The following is a 21,900-nucleotide window of genomic DNA, read 5'->3' as shown; positions in this document are numbered from 1 at the left end:
GCACAGGACAGTCAGCCCTCTGAACCTGCCCATTCCACATCCATGGACCAAGGGAGCAACTGTATACTTTGGAGAGGAGGAAAATGTACGAAGAAAATGGGAACCAAAATTAAACAAGTAGAAAAGAGACTAAATGAGTGGGAGATTTGGAAGTGCTGGTTAGGGGTCAGAAAGTAAGAGCCGAAGCAGCAGTTCCTGATGCCAGTATTCGTGTTTGTCTCATTTTTGCTCTAGTAATAATCAAAGTTAACATTTAAAGAGCGTTTATGACGTGTCAGGCAGTGTGCTAAAGGATTTACATGCATTAACTTATAAATAAATGACTGCATGACAAACCTTGGATAGGCTATTAATGGCCTTATTTGTCAGACTGATGAAATTGAAAGCATTATTAAGTATGTTTTACAGATGCAGAAACGGAGGCTCAGAGAGAAGTCTCTCGGGCAAAGTGGTACAGCTCTAAGTGGCAGATCTGGGACTCAAACCCAGGTCAGTAACTGCATGTTTGCATGTTTCACAGGCCCCTATCGATGGTTAGTTTATCGAGGACAATGGTGTTGTCTCATTTGTCTTGGCAAGTCCGGAACACAGCCCGGTGCCTGGCACACAAGGAGCACCCTTTAAACACTAGCTCAGACTTGGATCCACTTCGTGTAATCTGTGTTTGTTGAATGAATCAATGAATGACTGAATGTACTAACTAACGGACAACTCCCTTGGGTGCTAGCTGTGGATGGCTCCTCCAGGATGGGGTCTTGAGTTCCAGTAGCTGGGGTCATTTTTGAGGATTTGTGAACAACAGGGAGATCCTGAATGGTGGTTTCTGTATCCACCACGGGAGTGGAGAATTGATCCATCATGTAGAACCAGTCATTGGATTTTCTTTTTCTTCTTCTAAGGACACCAGTCATTGGATTTAGGGACCACACTAAATCAGTATCATCTCATCTCGAGACCGTTACCTAACTACATCTGCAGACTCTATTTCCAAATAAGGTCACATTCTGAGGTCCCAGGTGGATACGGACTGCGGGATAATACTCAACACACCACAGGCTGCAAACATCAACGAAGCAAAAGCGCTGAGTAAATGTAAAAGGTTTCCCTCGTGCTTCTCCTGTTTCTTGCCCCTAAAAGGCCACTCTCGCTGCAGTGCCTCTTCATGCACCTCTAATGACTGCCTTGCCCACAGGATAACATCCAGTCCCCCCAGCTGGCACTGCAGACTCCAGATGCTTCTCTGGTCTCTGTCACTGGAGTTTTCTCACCCTCCCCACGTTTTCCATCCTATGTTCCCGGCCAGCTGACTCCCCCTGGATCTTCACCACCCAGGTGAAACCCCTTCAGGAAATCTTCTCAGATGACCCAGAGGTGACTCCTTCTTACTCCTGAACCCCTTTGGCAGATACGCTCTCCTCCTCTCACAGGGCAGATAATCAGACTCCCTTTGGTGAAGCCACCATTTACGTCTTTTCTTGGTATTTTTGTGAACTTAAGCCTTTTCTTCTGTACCAGTCAGGAGGCCTTGAAGACTGCGTGTCTTTTTCTAGTTCTTTTTCTAGAATCTAGTTCTGTGCATGGCACGATCCAGCTCCACAGCGGCTGTTAACTGGATCATTTACTTCCCACCACACCACTGTTCCTGCCCAAAGTTCATCCCGGCTGCCTTTCCTGGTCACTTTGGTCCAAAGAGATGTCTTTCTCTTCTGAGCTCCTGCAGCAGTTAGCTCCAAGGTGGTCCAAACAAATGGACCACCTTGTTTCAGGATCCATTGCGTGTTCGTCTGATATACATTCAGTTCCTTGTTCATTCATGAAGACTCAAGAAGTGCTGTCCAGCCAATCACCATTCATTCACTCACTCATTCACGAAGTTTTCGTGACGCCCTTGCTCTGCCTGGCTCAGCCCTGGGCTCCATCCTCCTATTCGGAGGGCAAGCAAACTTCCTCATCCTTCTTCCTTCTCCTCACAGGAGCTAACACTGTTCTAAAGTTACACATGCTCGATGTGACAGTTCTATTCAAATTGCTTCAGCTCCTGCTTAACGGACCAAGTCAAGTGAGGGACTAAAAGTGCTACCAGCTTAAATGAGGAGCTCGAACCCCTCTGAGAAGGCACCAGAAGAGAACCAAGTCTGAGTTCTATGGCCAATGCTAGAAATTAAGGGCCGGGTGGAGGCTGAGCCAGGCTTGGAGAAGAGGCTTCCCAGCACCTTCTGCACTTGCCGTGGGGGGGAATGCAGAGGGCCGGGCTCTGCCTTGAGCATTTACCACCACGGTGACTGCCCTGTCCCACCATGGGCTCTGGTCAACCCCCTGGAAGCCGCAATGTGTTGTTCCAAACAGGACTTCCTGTGAGCGCAGCAGGGTCATGAATTGGGGACAAACAGACAGTCGTACGGCCGAGGCAGGACCCTGTGTGTGGTGTATCATGATGTGCACTATGGCAGGCTCAGACACAAACTGCATCCCTCCTCCAGCTCCACAGTAAGGCTCACTGGCCGTTTCTCCTGCACTGGCCAGAAAGCAAGACCTACCACCCACTCTCCTGCATCAAGGGGGCCTCAGGGTCAGTGAATTAAAGCATCGATTCCAGCTGCTTCTCTGGTCTGAGCGTCTGAAGATGCCCTGGGCAGGGGACAGTGCCACCAGGGGCTCTGGGTAGAAGGGAACCACTTACCAGCGTTGTTCTGCTGCTTTGTGTTTTTGATGTAGGCGGAGAACTTGGAGAAGATGTCGATGCCCGCTGTGTTGGATTCCCGGTGCTTCGCAGCCAATTTGGGGTACCTGGAATGCAAGACCAGTGTTCTAGGGTCAGTGAGAACTCAGAGCCCCTTCCCATCACCTCACGATGAGTTTCTAGCAGGAAACACTCTTGTTTCTAGCAGGATCTACAAATCTTTTGGTGTTTCTCCAACCCATCCTCTAGGGAGGGTGGGCACTTGCATCTCTAGTTCAATGATAGAGGAAACTAGAGTCCAGTGAGGTGTGGAGAACTGCCCAGGAATGCAGCCTGTGGGCAAAAAAGCAGAGCACCACTCAGAGGGTCCAGGGTGTATTCTCTTCCTGGGACCACAAACAATGATGCGGCAATGCCCAGGCCTTAGTCAAAGTTCTCAGTGAGTTCTCCTCTGCATCAGGTGGGGTCCCAGACTTTTCCCCAACCCGTGTTATCCACTGCCAGCCCTGCGATTATAATCCTAGCTGCACGGAGCTAATTCTAGGAGCAAGGAGGTGCTAGGCACCTTGGCACTGAGGCCTTGAAATCGTCTCTTGAAAGGAATGGTCCTCTTCTGAAATATTCTTCTTTGTGTGCAGGAATCAGATGCAGAAACTACCAGGCTACGTCAGTGGGACAAGCATTTGCAATTGTTTTATTTCCAGGCATGGAGATATATTTGCAATGACCCAGCGCCCCTCCCTCATGCGTTCTTCCATTTTGAAGCCAGAAGAGTATAAGAGGCAAACTGGGGTGAGGGCTCTCTCCTACTGGCCTTGAGACCAAATGAGGCAAACTTGCTTTGACCCCACTGGCACCATCAAAACAAGCCATTCTAATTTTCAAAACATATTATTTCACAAACATTTTACATGGATGGCCAGGCAAGGGTGGGAGGAGACGGGGGACAATTGCTAGGTCATCGTTATCACCAAGTATGTGGACCTTTGTGATCTCTGGGTGAACAGTGTGGACTGAGAACTATTTGGCTACTTTATGTTTAAAATGCAAAATCTTTTTTTTTTTTTGGTTTAATGTTTTAAATAACTTGAACCAAAACGCCTGTAACAAGTATTTGTGCTCTTTCATTTTTTGGCTTCTCCACTGACCATTAGCTAGGACCGCCCACTCCTGGGCCACATTAGGTGGCTGTCAAATTTCAGATACTGCCATTGGACGAGTCCACGGAAAGTCACTGGGTCCAGCCCTCTGGCAAGAGTCAGATACAGAGGCATTATCGTCCTCATTTTATGGGGAAGCAACTGGAGACCAGAGACGTTAAATGGCTATTTGAGGGCTCATGGGGAATAAATACTGGAGGGACCCTGAGAACCCAGTTTTTGGGCGCTGAAGCAATGACCCTCCCACTGCATCACACCACTTCTCCAATATCAGCAAAAGCTAACTTGTACTGTGTCCACTACATGCCAGACACTGTTCGAACCCCTTCGCAGTTTCATCATTTACTCCTCATAGTTTCTTTGGTATTGTCATTAGCCTCATTTCCCACAGAAGACGAACGAGACACAGAGAAGCTAAGCAATTCGTCTAAGTTCACGTGGCCAGGTGGCAGACCCAGGAGCCCAACCCAGGCAGTTTCACTCTGGAAGCCCAGATCTTAAGTTCCATGTCTTGTGGCCTCTCACCAACTCTGCTGTTTACCCTACAAGCTCCAAAACATCCCCTGGAGCTGGGCTGAGCACCATGGAGGAACTCCCCTCAACCACCAGGAGGGGGCGCTCTGCACAGGTTCTGCACACATATTTTCCTGAATACCCTGGGAATCATCAATTCATCTGCTCTGACTTGGGGTACAAAGCAATTGTTCCTGCAGGATGCTAGGTTAATCTTCCAAGACGAGGGAATTTAGGATCATCCATCCCTATTTTGGCTTTCTCACATAGAATTAGGCATGCTCTTAAAATGGAATGTCTTAAATTATTTTAATATATACCAAGCACTCCTTGTTTTTGCTTGATAAGGTAATAATGTAAAGAGAGAAGGGCCTAGATAATGCATTTTTCCTTTGGGTTTGTTGGGGTTTTTTTTTATTTATGCCATCATTTGATCAGACTTCCACTAATCTGACCATTTCTTCATGGCCAGTGTGGGCCAAACATGATTGGGGGGCAGCAAATCCAAGACAGGCAAAAAAAGGGCCATGTGTTCAGGGAGACCGTGCGAGGGCCATCCTGTTTTCTAAGCACTATGATTCATCGAGATTTGACTTTACAGCATAATGTCCCACTGGAAGACTGTCCTTGTGGGAAGTGTGTCTTCAAATATTAACCTTACAGAGTTTGGTAACTAGATTTGGGGCAGCTACTGTACAGGATGTTAAGTGCTTTTATTTTAGCTCCATATTTACACTGCATTTTAAATATGCAAATAAGTGGGTTCCAGGGTACATTCTGTTTCTCTAAAAGGCTAACAAATAGTACTTCATTTATAGAAACATCTTTGAAATAAGATTGTGATGTCATCTGGTGACAATCAAAGAGATGGGCAATTTCTCTAACTCAAGGGTGAGCAAATGATGGCCTATGGGCCAAATCCAGCTCAACAGTTGTTTATGTACCTCCCATGAGCTAAGAATACTTTGTATACTTTTAACTAATTGAAAAAAAATCAAAAGAAGTATATTATTTTGTGACATGTGAAAATAATATGAAATTCAGGTTTCAGCATTCACACATAGAACACAGCCACATCCATTTACTTACATACTGTCTATGGTTGCCTTTACTCTACAAAGACTATATGGCCGCAAAGTCAAAAATGCTCCCTGGCTCTTTCCAGGAAAGTTGGCCAACCCCTGCTCTCAATAATGAAAATTTCTCCCCACTCTGTTTTTAAGATATCTTATTTCAAATGCATTCATTTTAGATATGCACTTAAGCTTCATTCTGGGAAGTAAAACAGTTGGCCACTCATCAAAACAATTTTTTTTGGTAAATAGTAGCAAAAAAAAATAAGATATGATTGCAGATGGAAATGCTCTGATTGGCTTAGAGTCCCAAAAGACATCTCACTGACTAACCATAGGCCACCACGCCCCTGAACAAAAGGACTCCATGCAACTAAACCAACATGCAGTAAGCACCTACCAGGGGCCAAGCCCTGTCCCTGGCATTGGGGATACACTGGAGAAAAAGAGAAACAGTCATCTCGCCCTCATGGAGTGACCTCTGCTGATTCCAGGGGCTCTTCTGGCAGCCTGAGTGTTGACCCTCTGTTTTCAAATAAGCTGAAAAGTGGAAGGATGTCCCCTCTCTCCCTTCTGTGTTATTCCTGCTTCCTCACCTCACCAAACCCTCACTGGAGAAGCAGATTAATGCTTCTGACTTTTCTGCTCCAGAACTGTGAGCTTGCCTTGTCTTATCCCTGCTACTTAAACAAATGATCCCTGCAGGTGGATGGGGTCTGGCTTATTCATAAAAAGACAACCCCTGGGAACTGTGGATTTAAGACCTAAGCTCACCAGTAGTTTTTATGATTACTGGGAGACGGTCACAAAAGAGGCACCGACCTCTCTAGCTCTTCAAGCTGCCATATAATGAGCTCTGACTCTACGTCAGGCACTAGGTTAAGCAGTATCATCTTCAATAATAGTCCCTCGAGATCAACATGACGTCATCAGTTTATAGATGTGAGAATTGATGATCAGAGAGGGAATGAGTAATTTATCTGCAGCAGAGACCACACATGCTCATTAAATACCCACGTGCCTCTCTGCATTTCCCTGCCCCTCCCTCTCAGATAGGTTGGAGTCATGTGACTGGATTCTGACCAATAGTATGGGAGGAGAAGTGATGTAACCACTCATAACCCTGGGCTTTAAAAATATTTTGCATCATCCTTCTCCTCCCTCTTTCCCTGCTGAAGGAGTCTTGGAAGAAATGTATTTCAACAGCTACAAAAGAGAAGAGGGCCACACTACCCACTCAGACTCTGCATGAGTGAGAAATAAACCTGTATTCTGTTAAGCTACTGAGATTTTGTGGTCAATTAGTTACTTCGGTGTAGCACAACCTGGTGGTTCAGCTTAGAACCCAAGGCATTCTGACTCCAAAGCCCATACAGTAAGCCCCCTACATACGAACCTTCAAGTTGCAAACTTTCAAAGATGCAAACGTGCATTCGCATGTCCAATCATGTAAGTTAGTTCACATGTCTGGCATACGCTGTCACGGGCATGCATCCTCTACAAGTGGTTGTGCTTTTTGTGTACTTTACTGTACTTTACTGTATAGTATTGTATAGAGTACAGTAGTACAGTATCTTTACTGCAAGCCCCGGATGTCCGGAAGCAAGCGTAAAAGCAGCAGTGAGATGTAGCTGGTACCGCTAAGAAGCACAAGCTGTGGGACTGTACTACTGCACTTTCCAAGGTACTGTACTGTAAGATTAAAAATGTTTTCTTTATTTTTTGTGTTTGTTGGTTTTTTATGTATTATTTATGTGAAAAGTGTTATAAAGCTATTACAGAACAGTACTATATAGCCGATTGTGTTAGTTGGGTACCTAGGCTAACTTTGTTGGACTTAGGAACAAATTGGACTTAGGAACACACTCTCAGAACAGAACTCGTCCATATGTAGGGGACTTACTGTACTTTCAGCCACTATGCCATCCTGTGCTTGGTACTGAGGCTGCTTCTCCACCTCCCAGAGGATCAGAAGAAACTTCGTGATTTTTACTATCATGAAATATCCATAAACATTTCTTAAAATAATGAATTCAAAGTGTCTTCCAATTCTGGTATGGCTCTGAACACTGTTAATACTTGAGTGATAGTTGACTGACTAAATGACAAAACATGTAACTAGACTTTACCCGTTCACTCCCCTGAATTTTTACCACTGTTTATTTCAAACCGCAACCGGCTCTGGGAAAGCACTTTGAAAAATGCGTGGAATCACAGAACTTCTGCTGAAAGGCATCTTAGAGACTATGTAGTTTCAGAGATGAGGGAATGGGGAGGGTCTGAGAGGGCACGAGGCTTGGCCAAGTTCATACAACAAGCGCTGTGTAGAAAGGTGGCCGGACTTTGGTCTCCTGACTCTCACTTCTGGATCCCACTACCTCGGGCCCTTCCATGAGGATGAGGATGAAGGGTAAAGGCAGCATGTCAACAATAATCCCGACGCTTCCCTGTGCAGCATTAACTGGGTCAGTCTAAGGAGAAGGATGGAAGTTCGTCTCATTTGGAAACTTCTTGAGACTTCCTAGATTCCTCACTTTGACACCAAATGCTTTGTGGAACCCAGTGTGATCTTTTAAAAAGATTGCTGGAGTGTTTGTGTGTGGGTTTTTTCCTTTAAAAAATAGAGCTAAGGGGAAAAAGGCTCCCACAATTTCTTGGCTCTCTGGCAGCTTTCACAAACAGCAGCGTGATGAGAAACACATGCCGACCAGCGTTTGTGGAACAGGAACGGGGGTTTTGCTGCCCCCTAGAGAACCAGAAGGCCAGGCTGCCCTCCGCCTGGGGCCTCTGGACATGGGCCACCTGACCGACCTCCCAGCTAGAGTTGGTGGGAAGCCAGCCGAGGTGGGTGGCTTTGCTGTGGGCAGAGCAGCCGGTCTGCCTCTGCAGGGCTGAAGCACAGGTTTGCTGACATTTCCTGGGAGGCAATTATGGTACCTACCCCAGTCTGATCCATACAAAGGCAGCTAAAGGACACTCCTGGGGGCTCTGAAGTGGTTGATGGCCTCATCACTAGGGTCCCACCTTGGTGCCCTCCTGGAGTTGTGCATTTTCAGAGTTTTGAGGTTCTGCTACTGTGGCGTGGCGGACCGTAGGGTCACTGACACGTCAGGAATGGACTTAGTAAAACCTCCTACACACATTGCAGTCCAGAGGGACCTGGACCAGATGAAGCAGAGCTCAGGACAGGTGGAGAGAGAAGTGAAGAGGCGGTGTCTATGTCCTGCATAGCTTAGCCTGATTGGGGTCATGGAAATTTTCCAGAATCGGATGATATGGTGATGAATCTGATCACAGCCCTCGTCTGGAAGAATCTACCTGTACACATGGGCATACAGTTCCGGGGGGGGGGGATCCTCATGGGCCCCCTTGGTCCTGTTGGGGATATAGATTAGAGAGCCCTGAGTTAGAGAAACAGCCCCCCAAAGGCACCGCTGAATGGGGACTGAGGGAGCCTGGCTAAGATGGGCATGAAGGGTCATCCTTTCACAGGGGAGGGAATGGAGACCGAGAGCAAGAAAGAGACTGGTTCGAGGGGTCACAGTGCATCACTGGCAGATCCAGGAGTGGACTCCGGCCTCCAGGCCCAGCCCAGCCCAACCCTGCACGCCTCCACCCACCAGGCTGGCTATCCATCCTCTGCATTGTTTCAGTTTCCCATTCCCTACTGGCCTTGATGGAAGCAAGGACTCCTGCGTGCGGGTATTACTTCTAGAAGGGAAAATGTTAAGTTCATCGTGGACTTTCCCCTCTGGATCTCCCAGACAAAGTCCAAACCCTATTTAGTTATTGAAAACAGCATTCATTTTCTGTTGTTGGATTCCAAACCAGAGCCAGCAGTGAGGTTGAGTCCCAAGGGAGGAAGAAGGAGGCTGAGCCCCCTGGGGGTCTTTTCAGCAAAGGGGCTGGCCTGGTATTACGGGTGGGGCTGCCCCGCTGATTTAATCAATGCATTTATTTTAAAGTCTATTGGACTTGAGGCAATTTTCCACACTCACTATGGAGATAAACTGTCCTAATGTGGATGGCCGAGGATACATTTTTAGGAAGAATGTATAAATGGTTGAGGCCTAATTAGATCACCACTGGGAGTTCTGATTTAACAGTGATCTGCTAGATGTGTGACCCTGGGCAAGCTACTTAACCTCTCCGATCCTCAGTTTCCCCAGCTATCAAATTAGGATAATGATAGCACCTACCTTTAAGGGCCCACTAAGTGAGGGCTATATAAATATCAATTAAAAAATAAAACTTTAAAATAAATGCAAGATGGTCATTTTTATAGTCAATCCCACTTATTTTACCTACTGAGTATGTCCTAAAATCCTTCCTACCCCTCTCCCCCCATTTCCCTGTCACTGCCTTAGCCCAGCCCTCCAGTCTATCTTATGCGGAATGTCACCAGTTGGCTCCTTCCTAGTTGATTTCTAGGAGCTTTTCCTCCTCTGCCCTCCCCATCTCCCCCCATCCCCCAAAGTAAGCCTGAAAACGGATTCTCCAACACTTTTGCTTAAAGCTTTTCAGTGACTATTCCACAGGATAAAGTCCGTGCACACCTTACTCTATATGTAATATTATTGTTCCAGTTTTTTTTTAAAGGTGATTGTTTGAATCCCTGATTTCAGTAGAGTACAATGAACAAGTCTAGCTTCCAGCAGCTTTTAGAATTCTCCTCTCTTCTGTTCACTCCTTTTTCCCATCAGGAGCAGCTTATCTACCGGACAGGAACCCACAGCCCTCTGGTCTCTCCTCTCCCTGAGCTTGTTTTCAGAAGAGGAACTGCCTTCAGCCCGTGTTTTTCATGTTTAATTATGGGCTCCGACCTGACAGGGTCAGATTTATGGCTCTTATTCATACCTTGGTGTGGTTTTAAGTCATGGGATTACCTCTCTCCTGGCTGACTTTTCACTTCGTCCGCCTTTCAGCTCTTGTTCTGCAATGAGGGAGCCTTGGCCTTCACTCAGGCCGAGGGACCTGGCGTTAAGGGGCATCAACTCTTGGGGTTGGGCTTTGTGGAGGAGGTTTGAGACTGGCATCCCTTTGGGGGTGGGGAGGGCCACGCGGGACTCTCCCTTTGCAAAGAGGGACCTGGGCTCTGGATTGATGAGGCCCCTTTGGAAATCTCCCCCAGGATCCAGAAAAGCACAAGGACCCCCCTCCCTGTCATTAGCTCCAGAAACGAGCAGCTCATTACTTTTCAGGGGTCAAAGTCTCCTCCAGGAACTCCTCGATCTTATTGACGTCCGTCTTCACGTCTCCGTTGAAGGTCAGGAAGGGCGGATGGGTGCCAGGGGCGAGGTTGTGCAGGTCGGCTGGCTTTCTGTGGAGAGAGCAAGGTTCAGGGGTGGCTTACACCAGGGTGCTTCACGGACAGGGAAGCCCAGGGTGTACTGTCCATTAGACGCCCGTCGGCAAAAACAGACCCGGTGTGAGGCGTAGGGCAGAGGAGGTTGGAGAGATTCTGGAAGGATGTGGTGTGACACAGGATATCCGACCGGTGGGATTCAGTGAGAGAGGAGCAAGTCGGATGGACTTTGAAAAAGCAGTGTGATCACAGGTGAATATTTAAGCTAAAGCCAAGCTTCTGATACCCAGGGAGGAAGTTGGGCTTTGCTTTCAAAAGGTCCTTCACTCATCAGCTTTATAAAAATGCACGAGGCAGAATCCCAAACTTTAAACATTCATGAATTCAGTCACTCTTTTACACGAAGAACGATCTTCTCTGTTCTTCAAGGTTTGCGCAATGGGAAGGGAGTGACCTTGTGTTTGCCATGGGCCCCTATTCACGTCCAAGGCTGAGTTTCTGGGCTCCCCACAGCCGGTCAGAATGGAGGTGCAGAGATGGAGCAAAGCGAGGGGAAGAAGGGCTGGTGGACGGATGGAGGGAAGTGGGCAGGGAGAAGGCTGCACAGAGGACAGAGGGAGGAAAAGGAGAGATAATGATGGAAACTTCCCCGGGCAGGGCTGGACCATCAGTCACCCCAAACGCTCTCTCTGAGAATGCCACACTCCTGTGGGAGGCAGGCGTGGAAAACATTAGATGGAGGAACCCAAAAGGAGTAAACAACGGGGAAGAGGAGTCTAATGAAACACATTCCTGGCGTAATCAGCTTGGGAGGGGAAGAGAAGAATTTCAATTAAGGTGCCCCTCCCACATCCTTGCCCAACAGGCACACTCTCCAGCTGCCTTCTGCGGCACTTGGAACTCCTCAGACAATTGACACTGAGAAAAGCATTTCTAAAATCGAATTTCCTTGGTCCCTGTGTTTGCTTTGTGAGTGTTCTTCCTTTCAGACATTCTTTACCTTCTCCTCCTGTTTTTGAAAGCTCACCTAAGGCAGCAATGCTTGGGTTCTCAGCAGGGAGGGAAAATCTATACTGATTTTATTTTTCAGCAATGACTCCTCTGTGGCTTAAAGATCCAGAAATTATGAAGGATGGTTTTCTTTTTCTAGAACTCAAGAGAACAATGGGCCCTGGAGTCTGGCATCCTTGGGAAGTACTGCCCTGACCGCTGGAGCTCAGCTGACCTTGCCAGTGGACACTGGTCAGGGGTGGCCCCCTCTCCTTGTTGACCCTCTTCAGTAGTTATGAAATTATGTAATTAGAACTTAATTACATATTGCCAAGTCCAACTTACAGATTATTTAATGTATATCAGTCCTCCTTCCCTGCCTGGATTGCCAGCTCCGGGAGGGCAGGATGATGCTAAGAAGAGGCAGCGCGTGCGGTGTTCTTGCTACAAGCCAGCACAACACAATGCAAGTGGTCCATGGCCTGCTAATCAGATCCTCACAGTAACTCTAGAAACAAGGCATAACTTTTATCCCCATCGTACAGGTAAGGCAACGGGCTCAGAAAAGAGAAGATTCAAGGTCACTCCACCAATACATGGTGATGCCGGGATAAGAAATTAGTTTTATTAGGAATTGCTAAACTTCACTGTATCATACATTTTTTAAATTCCTTAATTCATATACATATATATATATATAATTTTTTTTTGCAGTAAGCAATTCTCCTTATCTATAAAACTGGAGTCGTGATACCTGCCCACCTCAAAGGGTGTTGGCAGGATCGGATGTGATGACAGCTAGGAAAGAGCCGTGTGAGGATCTAAGGAATGCTGGGATGGTTCCCTCTCCCATCCTGATCCCCAGACAAATACGAGTCTACTTTCACAGATGATACTCCAAAGACCTCCTGTTCTCCACTGAAGGAAGCCAATCTTTCCAACGGCAGGAAAGTCTGCTCTCTGTAGTTGTCACAGACAATGTCTGCATTTCGTGTGTGTTTTCATTCATTTGACAGAAATTAGTCAGGGCCCCGAACGAATGCATTGGCTGCTGTGGCAGATACAAAGAAACTCAAAACATGATCTCGACTTTCCCTTGAGGAACTGAAGGTCTGATGCGAATGACAAGACAAACTTCATAACTGACGTGTCCTGAAGAACGTGCTATTTGAACCAAGAAGATCGGGTTTTTAGTGGCAGCCCCTCCAATTCCAGGTGGGCGCCTTGGACAAGTCATTTAAATGTGTCTGTCTTGGTTTCCTCATATAGAATGAAGAAATAAGATCTCCGTCACAGGGTTACACTTTATGTGACTTTTTTATGGGAAAGCATGCACTAGTTGTAAAGCATCGGGATTGTAGATATCGTAAACTGGTGAGATGCAAAATGGACCATAGATGCTGGGTGAGTCTGGAGGGAGGCTGAGTGATAGATTTGCCTGAGAGTGGTAGGGTGGGAGGGGGAAGCTTCCCAGGGGAGGGGGTTGCTTCTGGGGGCTGGGCACCATCTCTCCATTCAGGAAAAACAGAGAGCCTCTGTGAGACAGAGGAAGCATCCCAGGCAACGGCTGGAGGCCAGAGGGACAAGGGCAGCAGAAGGTGGTCCAGCCTGCCAGAGGCAGATAGGCCCTGGGAGATCATGTTGGGAAGAACCAAGGCAAAGACAAAGGAGGGCTGCAGATGCATTTATGCTGCAGGCAATGGGAAATGTCAGGAGGTTTTCTGAGTAGGGAGAGCCACGTGATGAAAGGATTATTTTAGGAAGACTATCCTTATGATAATATAAAGGATGGATCAGAGAGAGACAGAGAGAAACCAGAAGGAGGAGGACCAGTCTGAAGAAGAGAGAAACAGTCCAGCTGCCAGTGGTGGGACCCACACCATGTGTGGGCTTTGGGAATGGACAAGAGAGCCTGGAAGTAAGAGACAGCATGGTGAGAGAATGCCCTGGGCTTGGTGACTGATGGACAATGGGGGTGGCAAGAGAAGGGAGCTGGAAACGTTTCAGTGCCTAGGAAAACGGAAGAACAAAGGAATTCAGGAGGGGACCCCAATTCAAAGGGAGAATGAAGGTACAATTTTTGACACACTGATTTCAAAGTGATAAGAGAAAATCCAAGTGGAAATATCTAGAAGAGAGCAGGGCTCTGGGTATGGAATAATTGACATAAAGGTGACAGGGAGAGTATGCTAAGCTCACTGGGGGAAAGCTGTGGCAGGTGATAAAGACCCAGGGAGGGAGCCTGAGCCACTCCGCATTTAAAGGACAGGCGGAGGAGAGGAAAGAGAAGAAAGATGGAAACAGTGGGGCTTGTGGTGGTGAGCAATGCCCGTATTTTCAACAGCCATCAAAACTGCACTTTAAAAGCAGAACACGAGTAACTCTCCATCCCAGTCTCTAACCCAGAGCTCTCACACTAAGGAGTTCTAAAGATGCGAACATAATGGGAGAAACAGTATGGAGCCCAGCTCCTCGGAAACTCAACCTTTCACACCTGAAGTCCGGCTGGGGTCCCCTAGGTTGGGGGCACTAGTAGGACCAGAACGGCTCCCTCTCAGATTTTTAGATGCTGCGCCCATCTCTGTGCCAGACACTCTCAGTCGAGATACCTGTTGTCCATTCCCTCCTTCTTCCTTGCTCATCGGGATTTGCTCTGTTCCAAGGGTGTTGCTCGCTCTTGCAGCCTCCCTTGTAACTAGGGCTCTAGGGTTCTGGCCAGCAAGGTGTGAGCAGGAGGATGCTGGGAGCCTCGAGGTTTTCGCCCTCCCTCATGGAAGAGTCTCTCTTCCTGCTCATGAATGTACCATCCTTTACCTTTTCAGATCCACAGTGGTGACGTTGAACACAACTCCTTTCAGCCAGAGGATCATAAAGAGGCGCTGGGAGAAGGGACAGTTGCCAATGCTTTCCCCATCGATTCCAGCCTAGAAAGAAGAGCACCAGAGTCCTGAGTTAGCTCGTGCACATCAGCAAGAAGGAATATAGGACTGCAACAGCCAGACACCAGTCTGGGCAGAACCGAAAGTCCATGCCCCAGCCTTACTTTAAAGTTGCCCTCTAAGATTTATCCTTGTCTTCCTAATGTTTATGCAAGGTGACACCTGGCACAGGGTGAGGGCTCGATAAACACGTGCAGAACTGAATGTGAGTTTCCAGCATGGTGATTACGGAGAGTCATAACTTTCTGAAACCATTGAACCCTTGCATCTCAGGGTAAAAAGAGACCTTCAGGGCTTCCCTGGTGGCACAGTGGTTGAGAGTCCGCCTGCCAATGCAGCGGACGCGGGTTCGTGCCCCGGTCCGGGAAGATCCCACATGCCGCAGAGCGGCTGGGCCCGTGAGCCATGGCCGCTGAGCCTGCACGTCCGGAGCCTGTGCTCCGCAACGGGAGAGGCCACAACAGTGAGAGGCCCGTGTACCACAAAAAAAAAAGAGAGAGAGACCTTCCACATCACATAGTCTAACACAAATGATGTCGGACCAACTTCTATACTCTTGAGTAATCATCTTGTCTATGCTTGAATATGTCCACTCACCGGCAATATATATCTCTCAAATCAGTCCATTCTGAGGATAGCTCTAAACCAGTTCTAACCAAAGAAATGCTTTGCTTTGGTTATACCTCGCCAAAGTATGTTCCTCTGTCGTTTATCTTCTACCCTTTGGTCCTTACTCCGTGAAGACGTCATGAGTATAGACCCTCAGATTTTGACCCTATGTCTTTCTATCTTGTCAGCAGGCTCGAGACGTTACTCAATGTCCCACTAGGTTCTGACTACTACTTGACCTGGTGTCAATAAACCATTCATTTGTTAAATTATCCTTTTGCTCAACGAATACGTATTGACCATGTACAAGGCACTGGAAGAAATTACACAGGGGATTCCAAACTGCATTTACTCAGAAGCTTATGGCCTCCTGTGGGGTGGGCTGGGGGATGAGATGGGAACACATAGGAAAGCATGACAGATAGCATTATCGAGGACCTGCACACTTCTGCTCTCCACGTTTCCCCTTCTCAGTACCCTCCTCAAAACAGCAGATTTTTTTTTTTTTTTTGTCTGAAAGGCAGGTCTATCTTTACCTCTGAGTAGGCTGCAGAGATGTGAATTTTATAAAGAACACACTTTCAGAAACATACGAACAAAAAGTTTGGGGAACTGATCTCTGTGTAATTTTTTTTCCAGTGAGTGGTTTATTGGCCCCAAAATGGTACTTGGTACCCATTCATTGTAGTTTGCTGTTGGCTCCCCTGGAAATCGTGGTGGCATCAGGACCAGGCTCCACTAACAGGGAGGGTTCAAAGAGGGAAGGCCCCCCAGCCTCGTTTGCAAAGCTGCCAGCAATCCAACCAACATCCTGGAATGGGGGCTTACTAAGATTTTCTTTTTCTGAAAGAGAAGGAGAAGAACACTACCCTCCAAGCTCATCACGTTATTTTTCCCCTCGAGGTTTGTTTGCTGTGGGGTTCGGGTGGGAAGGCAGGTTTGTGTCCTTATTTCTACCCGGCCCATCGCTCCCAGCAGAGGCTCAGGTTTATAATGGAAAACTGGCGCCTTTGACGGTATTGCTTGTAGGTAATTGCTATGAAATTACAGTTATTTTACCTCTCTCTTAACTCCACCCAGAGCCCCATCCTGATCCAGTTCTCACTTTCCTTAGTGCTGGAGACAGACCCACCCTGATTGTTTCAGACACCAAGGCTAGGTTATAGAAAATCAGAAAGGTGGAGGGCAACAGGGCGGGCGCCACCCCTGCCCACAGGGCTAAAGTTACCGATAAAGCCACACTCAGACAGGCGACTGTGAATTTAATAATAGCTCGTTGCAAAACTTGAGTTGATGACATCAGTTCCTTAAGACTTTCTTTCCCAAGAAGCACTCATCTGACAGGTTCCTGGTCCTTTAAGACATCCTGACAAAGGAACTTTTCCCCAGGGCCAGTTATGGTGTAAGTGACAAGTGGAGAATTAAAAAACAAAAAACAAAAGCCAGGGTCCACACACTCTCATCTGTTTTACTTCCGGGGGTGGTGGTGGTCATAAGGGGATTGAAGGAGGTACTACTGAATTACTGGAATTCTTATTAGCTGGACCAAAAATTCATATAATAATGTTAATAATACCAACGCATGTCTATATAGTCAGGCACTGTTCGAAGTGCTTTACGTATATTATTAACGTGTTTATTGCTCATGCGAAATCTGTGTAGTGAGATAGTGTCACCATTTTACAGATGTGGAAGCTGAGTGGAAATTACAGGGAGGGGAAATCACTGGTCTGAGGGTCCCTGGAATGAACCCAGGCGATCTGGCTCCAGATCCTGAGCTCTTAACTGCCACGCGCAGACTCCACCCTGAGGGCCCAGCCCAGACGGGTAGCACGTTCACCCAAGGTCACAGAGCAGGAGGTGCGGTTGCTGGATGTGCGTGACGCATCCCAGCCTTCAGTCCATGTGCCACAGCTCTGCGGGGGTGTACAGGCTGGTGGTTGTCACAGCTCCCCACATTTCCACTATTGTCTTATATTATGATTCTAGACCTAGTAGACAAAAATTGCCGAAAGACCAAGAGCAACAGTATGTGAGGATTTTATGATTTACACCCTTACTGTCTTTGCATCTCTCTTGAAGCTTCCCCTTCCCTTCCCTTTGCTTGTGCTAGGAACATTTAACATGAGATCTACCCTCTTAAAAAATGTTTCGGCGCACAATGCAGTATTGTTGACTGTAGGTCCAGTGCTGTAAGCAGCTCTCTAGAGTTTCCTCACTTTGCTCAAATGAAACTGTATTCCCGTTACTAGTAACTCCCCACTCCCCCCTCCCCTTGCCCCTGGCAACCACCTTTCCACTCTTTGATTCTATGACTTTGGCTATTTTAGTTCCTTTATATAACTGGAATCATGCAGTATTTGTCTTTCTGTGATCGACTTAATTCATTCACCATAATGTCCTCGAGATTCACCCACGTTGTTGCATATTTTAGAATTCCCTCTTTTTTAAGGCTGCATAATATTCCACCGTGTGTGTATACCAGTTTCTTTATCCATTCATCTGTCAGTGGACATTCAGGCTGTTTTCATATCTTGGCTATTTAAATAGTGCTACAATGAACACAAGGGTGTTAAGATCTCTTCCAGATTCCAATTTCAACTATTTTAGCTAACCACTGGAAGTTGGATTGCTGGATCATATGGTAGCTCTATTTTTTATTTTTTGAGGACCCTCCATACTGTTTTCCATAGTGGATGCACCACGTTGCATTTTCACCAGCAGTGTGCAAGGGTTCTAATTTCTCCATATCCTCACCAAGACTTGTTCTCATTTGTTTTTTCCAGAATGGCTACCTTGACAGGGGGGAGGTGAGATCTCATCATGGCTTTGATTTGCATTTCTCTCATGATTAGTGACACTGAGAATTTTTTCATATACCTGTTGGCCATTTGTATGTCTTCTTTGGAGAAACATCTATGCAAGTCCTTAGCCATTTTTCAATTGGGTTATTAGGGTGTTTTGTTTTGTTTTGTTTACTATGGAGTTGTTTAGTCTCCTCTTTTCTTCCTTCACAACTCACCAGTTGCCCATGGAAACCATTTGCTAAACTCATGGGTTAAATGTGGTGAGCTTGAGGCAACCACTTAAAACATTAACCAAGAACCTGGTGGGGCTCAACGGGACCCCAGGCCCTGAAAAGTATGAGGGAAAATCCAGATGGGCTGTGGTCCAAAGAGGCTCTGAGCAATCTGGACTGGGGACAGGCAAAAACATGGTGTACTGGGTTGAATAATGTTCCCCCCAAATTCATGTCCACTCAGAACCTGTGTGCGTGACCTTATTTGGAGACAGAATCTTCACAGATGAAAGCAAGTAAAGATGAGGTCACGCTGGATTTGGGCGGGCCCTAAACACAACTGGTGTCCTTATAAGGAGAAGGAAGTTTGGACACAGACATAAAGGAGAAAGTCATATGAAGAGAGATTGGAGTGATCTGTCTGCAAACCCGGGAACACTAAGGATGGCCGGCAGACCCCAGAGGCTAGAGGAGACAAAGAAAGGGTCTTCTCTAGAGATTTCAGAGACAGCATGGCCCTCATGATAACTTGATTTCAAACTTCCAGCCTCCAGAACTGTGAGAATACATTTTTGTTATAAGCCACCCAGTTTATGGTGATTTATCTTGGCAGCACTGGGAAACGAAAGCGAACAGTAGGGTCAAAGGAGAATGGTGCACAGCTACTGGCAAACTTCCCAAGTTCACAGTTCTGCTTTGCCATGGGCCTCGCGTGCACACAGCTGCCAGCCAGCTATGACCCCAAAGTACTGTCTGTTCCCTAGATATAGTACAGTTATTTACTATTAAGCGTATATACTGTACTATACCTTGTTATACTATATGGTATTATATACTATATTAAGTTGTAATAAAACATAAAATATTATACACTGTATAATATTACATGCTATAATAGTAATAGCATCTGTGACAAAGCGAGAGAGAGGCATGGACATATATACACTAACAAACGTAAGGTAGATAGCTAGTGGGAAGCAGCCGCACAGCACAGGGATATCAGCTCGGTGCTTTGTGGCCACCTGGAGGGGTGGGACAGGGAAGGTGGGAGGGAGGGAGATGCAAGAGGGAAGAGATATGGGAACATATGTATATGTATAACTGATTCACTTTGTTATAAAGCAGAAACTAACACACCATTGTAAAGCAATTATACCCCAATAAAGATGTAAAAAAAAATAGTAATAGCATGATGTAATTATATAGGTTGTATGATTATACTTTATATGTTGTATGCCAGCTAAGTCATATTATATGTTCTGAAATATTGCCTTCCACATAGTCTCTCCCCCATATGGTGAGACAGCTTGGCTGTCCCCAAAACACGACTATGTTTTATTCACGTTACCTTCAGCAGTAACAAGCACAGGTACCTGAAACTGAGTCGATATTCAGTGCCTGTTAGAATGGATACATGTTGAGGGGAGGGTGACACTGCTCCAATATTATGGCTTGAGTATCCCCAAATTTTGATGGTGGCCCTCTGAAGAGCATCCTGAGAAAAAAGCTTGGGTTGTAGAAGACATTATAGCAGGAGATCACGGTTCTAGACCCACCTCTGCCTGTAATTCATCGTGTGACCCTGAGTTTCAGTCTTTGCACTTACAACTTCCCTCAGTGTTGTGAATTCAAGTGCCTAATGAAATTAAGCAGTTTAAGACAGCAGTTTCAAACTCTTTGGTCTCAGAATCCTTTTATGCCTTTCATGATTGGTGAGAATCCCAAAGAGCTTTTGTTCATGTGAGTTATAGCTGTCGATATTTACTGTATTATAATTAAAGCTAAAAAATATTTCAAATATTTGTTTACTCATTCATTAAAATATAATACTAATAATAAACACATTACATGTTAACATAAATAACGTTTTAATTAAAGAAACCATATATTTAAAAAAAGAAATTTAGTAAGTAGAGTGGAATTGTGATATTTTTACAAAATCTTTAAAGTATGACTTAACCGAAGTTGGCTTCTGCATTCAGTCTTTTGCTACTTGGTTGAAGTATATGAAGAAAATCTGGCCTTACCCAGATATGTAGTTGGAAAAGGGAGGAGTAATTTAATAGCCTTTTTAGATAATTGTGGGTATTTTTCTTTTATACCACACCTAAACTCAACAAGTGCTAGTTTCTTAAAGGTTAGTCGATAAGTGGAATTTGAAACCCAATCAATGAAAGTCTTCTGTTCCACTAAAACCCATTCATCTCTCTCACACTTTGAATGGGTCTTTTACCCATGAATGATGTTGGCACGTCACAAATTCATCTTTTGGAAAATAGCATTTCACGGAGTTAAACAGATCTTCCAAATGGTGATACATCTCTTTATACAGTAGCAAAGGATCTCCTTCAGTAATATGACCACCAAGCTCAACAGAAAAGTTCAAGCAAAAAGAGGCTGCTAAGATCCTGGTGGCAAATCCCTGTTTTCCGACATTCTCATTTTCTCTTGAAAGCTTGTCTTTTATCATGGACAATGAATACTGTCAGCTGTTAGTCTTGAAATGACAAGCTCGTTTCCTTGACTTCCCAGGAAATGTCTGGCAAATAAATACCAAGTAGTAAAAACCATAGTTTTTCTGCTGGTTGTCTTTCAGGTAAAAACTGTTCTGCGAAAGAAACTTCTGGTCACAGCTCAGTCGCACAAGTGCTTCTCCTGAGACAACCATTGTGCTTGGCAATGAGGCCAAAGAGCTGGATGTGCATGTCCCATTTCATCTGCCAGAATGTTTAAAAGACATGTACTTGTGAGTTGAGATTTAATTACATTCGATAATTTTTACTGCTTCATCAAGATCGTTCACAAACGAGACTGGCTTTTTTTTTTTTTCTGTCCATGCATGACTCCTCCGTTACACCACTGCCTCTATTTGCCCTAAAACGCCAGCAAATTTTACCCACAAAATAGCAACTCCAGGGGAAAATGATGACTTTGAAAATAGTTGTGACCTCTCAGCAACCCCCCCCCCCCAGAGGATCTCCTGGACCCAGGAGTCCGTGAACAACATTTGAGACCTGTTGGGATAAGATACCCCATGAACAGACCGGGTACATAGAGCTTCCTCTCCAGACAACAGAGTGAAGTTGATAATTGCCCCCAAATCGTCTGAGGGCAGCAAGGTCCAGAATAGGGAAGAATTATTCAGAAAGGATCCAAACGGAATAGCAGAATGGGGAGAGATGGCATTTAAGCTTGACAGATGTCGTGTCCCTTACCAATTTACTGTCTCCCAGCTCTGAAGGCACCCTTCAATAAATGCTGGGTGAGAAACAGTGGCAATTCCTCTCGGCATTTCTAAAGTGAGCACGAAGGTAGGATTTCCCAGAAGACAGGACTGGAGGGACGCTGCAGGAAGAAGGGGCTCTTCTGCTGCCTCTGGCATGGACTGGGGGGTCAGCAGTGAGCCTGCCCCCACCCCAGCCCAGAATGTGATCCCTCCGGTTCCCTGCAGCCTCATCCTGCTGCTAGCCCTCTGGACACAGAAGGCAACGCCTCCATGTAGCCTGCGTAAGTCTGCCCGTGGCCAGGGTGTCCACACAGATCTGCCACTGACTCCGCAAGCCCCGTGTGGCCTGAAGCCCCCATTCCCGCCGGCACCTGGACCCCAGTGCA

The 21,900-nt window shown here is 46.2% G+C and overlaps 1 protein-coding gene across 4 annotated transcripts in view; it reads right to left on the bottom strand.

Annotated features, from left to right (window-relative positions):
* Window positions 1-21,900, bottom strand: part of CLIC5 (chloride intracellular channel 5) — a 190,848-nt gene that overhangs the window by 36,451 nt on the left and 132,497 nt on the right. For all 4 annotated transcript variants that reach the window (XM_079934913.1, XM_079934915.1, XM_079934914.1 and 1 more), the window contains 3 exons: window positions 14,536-14,645; window positions 10,621-10,746; window positions 2,681-2,787 (listed from right to left, as the gene is read on the bottom strand). In XM_079934913.1, coding sequence (XP_079791039.1) covers window positions 2,681-2,787; window positions 10,621-10,746; window positions 14,536-14,645 — 343 coding nt within the window. The remainder of the gene's footprint in view (window positions 1-2,680; window positions 2,788-10,620; window positions 10,747-14,535; window positions 14,646-21,900) is intronic.

Source organism: Stenella coeruleoalba (assembly GCF_951394435.1).
Source record: "Stenella coeruleoalba genome assembly, chromosome: 10".
NCBI lineage: Eukaryota > Metazoa > Chordata > Mammalia > Artiodactyla > Delphinidae > Stenella > Stenella coeruleoalba.
Note: the sequence above shows the minus strand (reverse complement) of the source record. Positions and strands in the feature narration are given on the sequence as shown.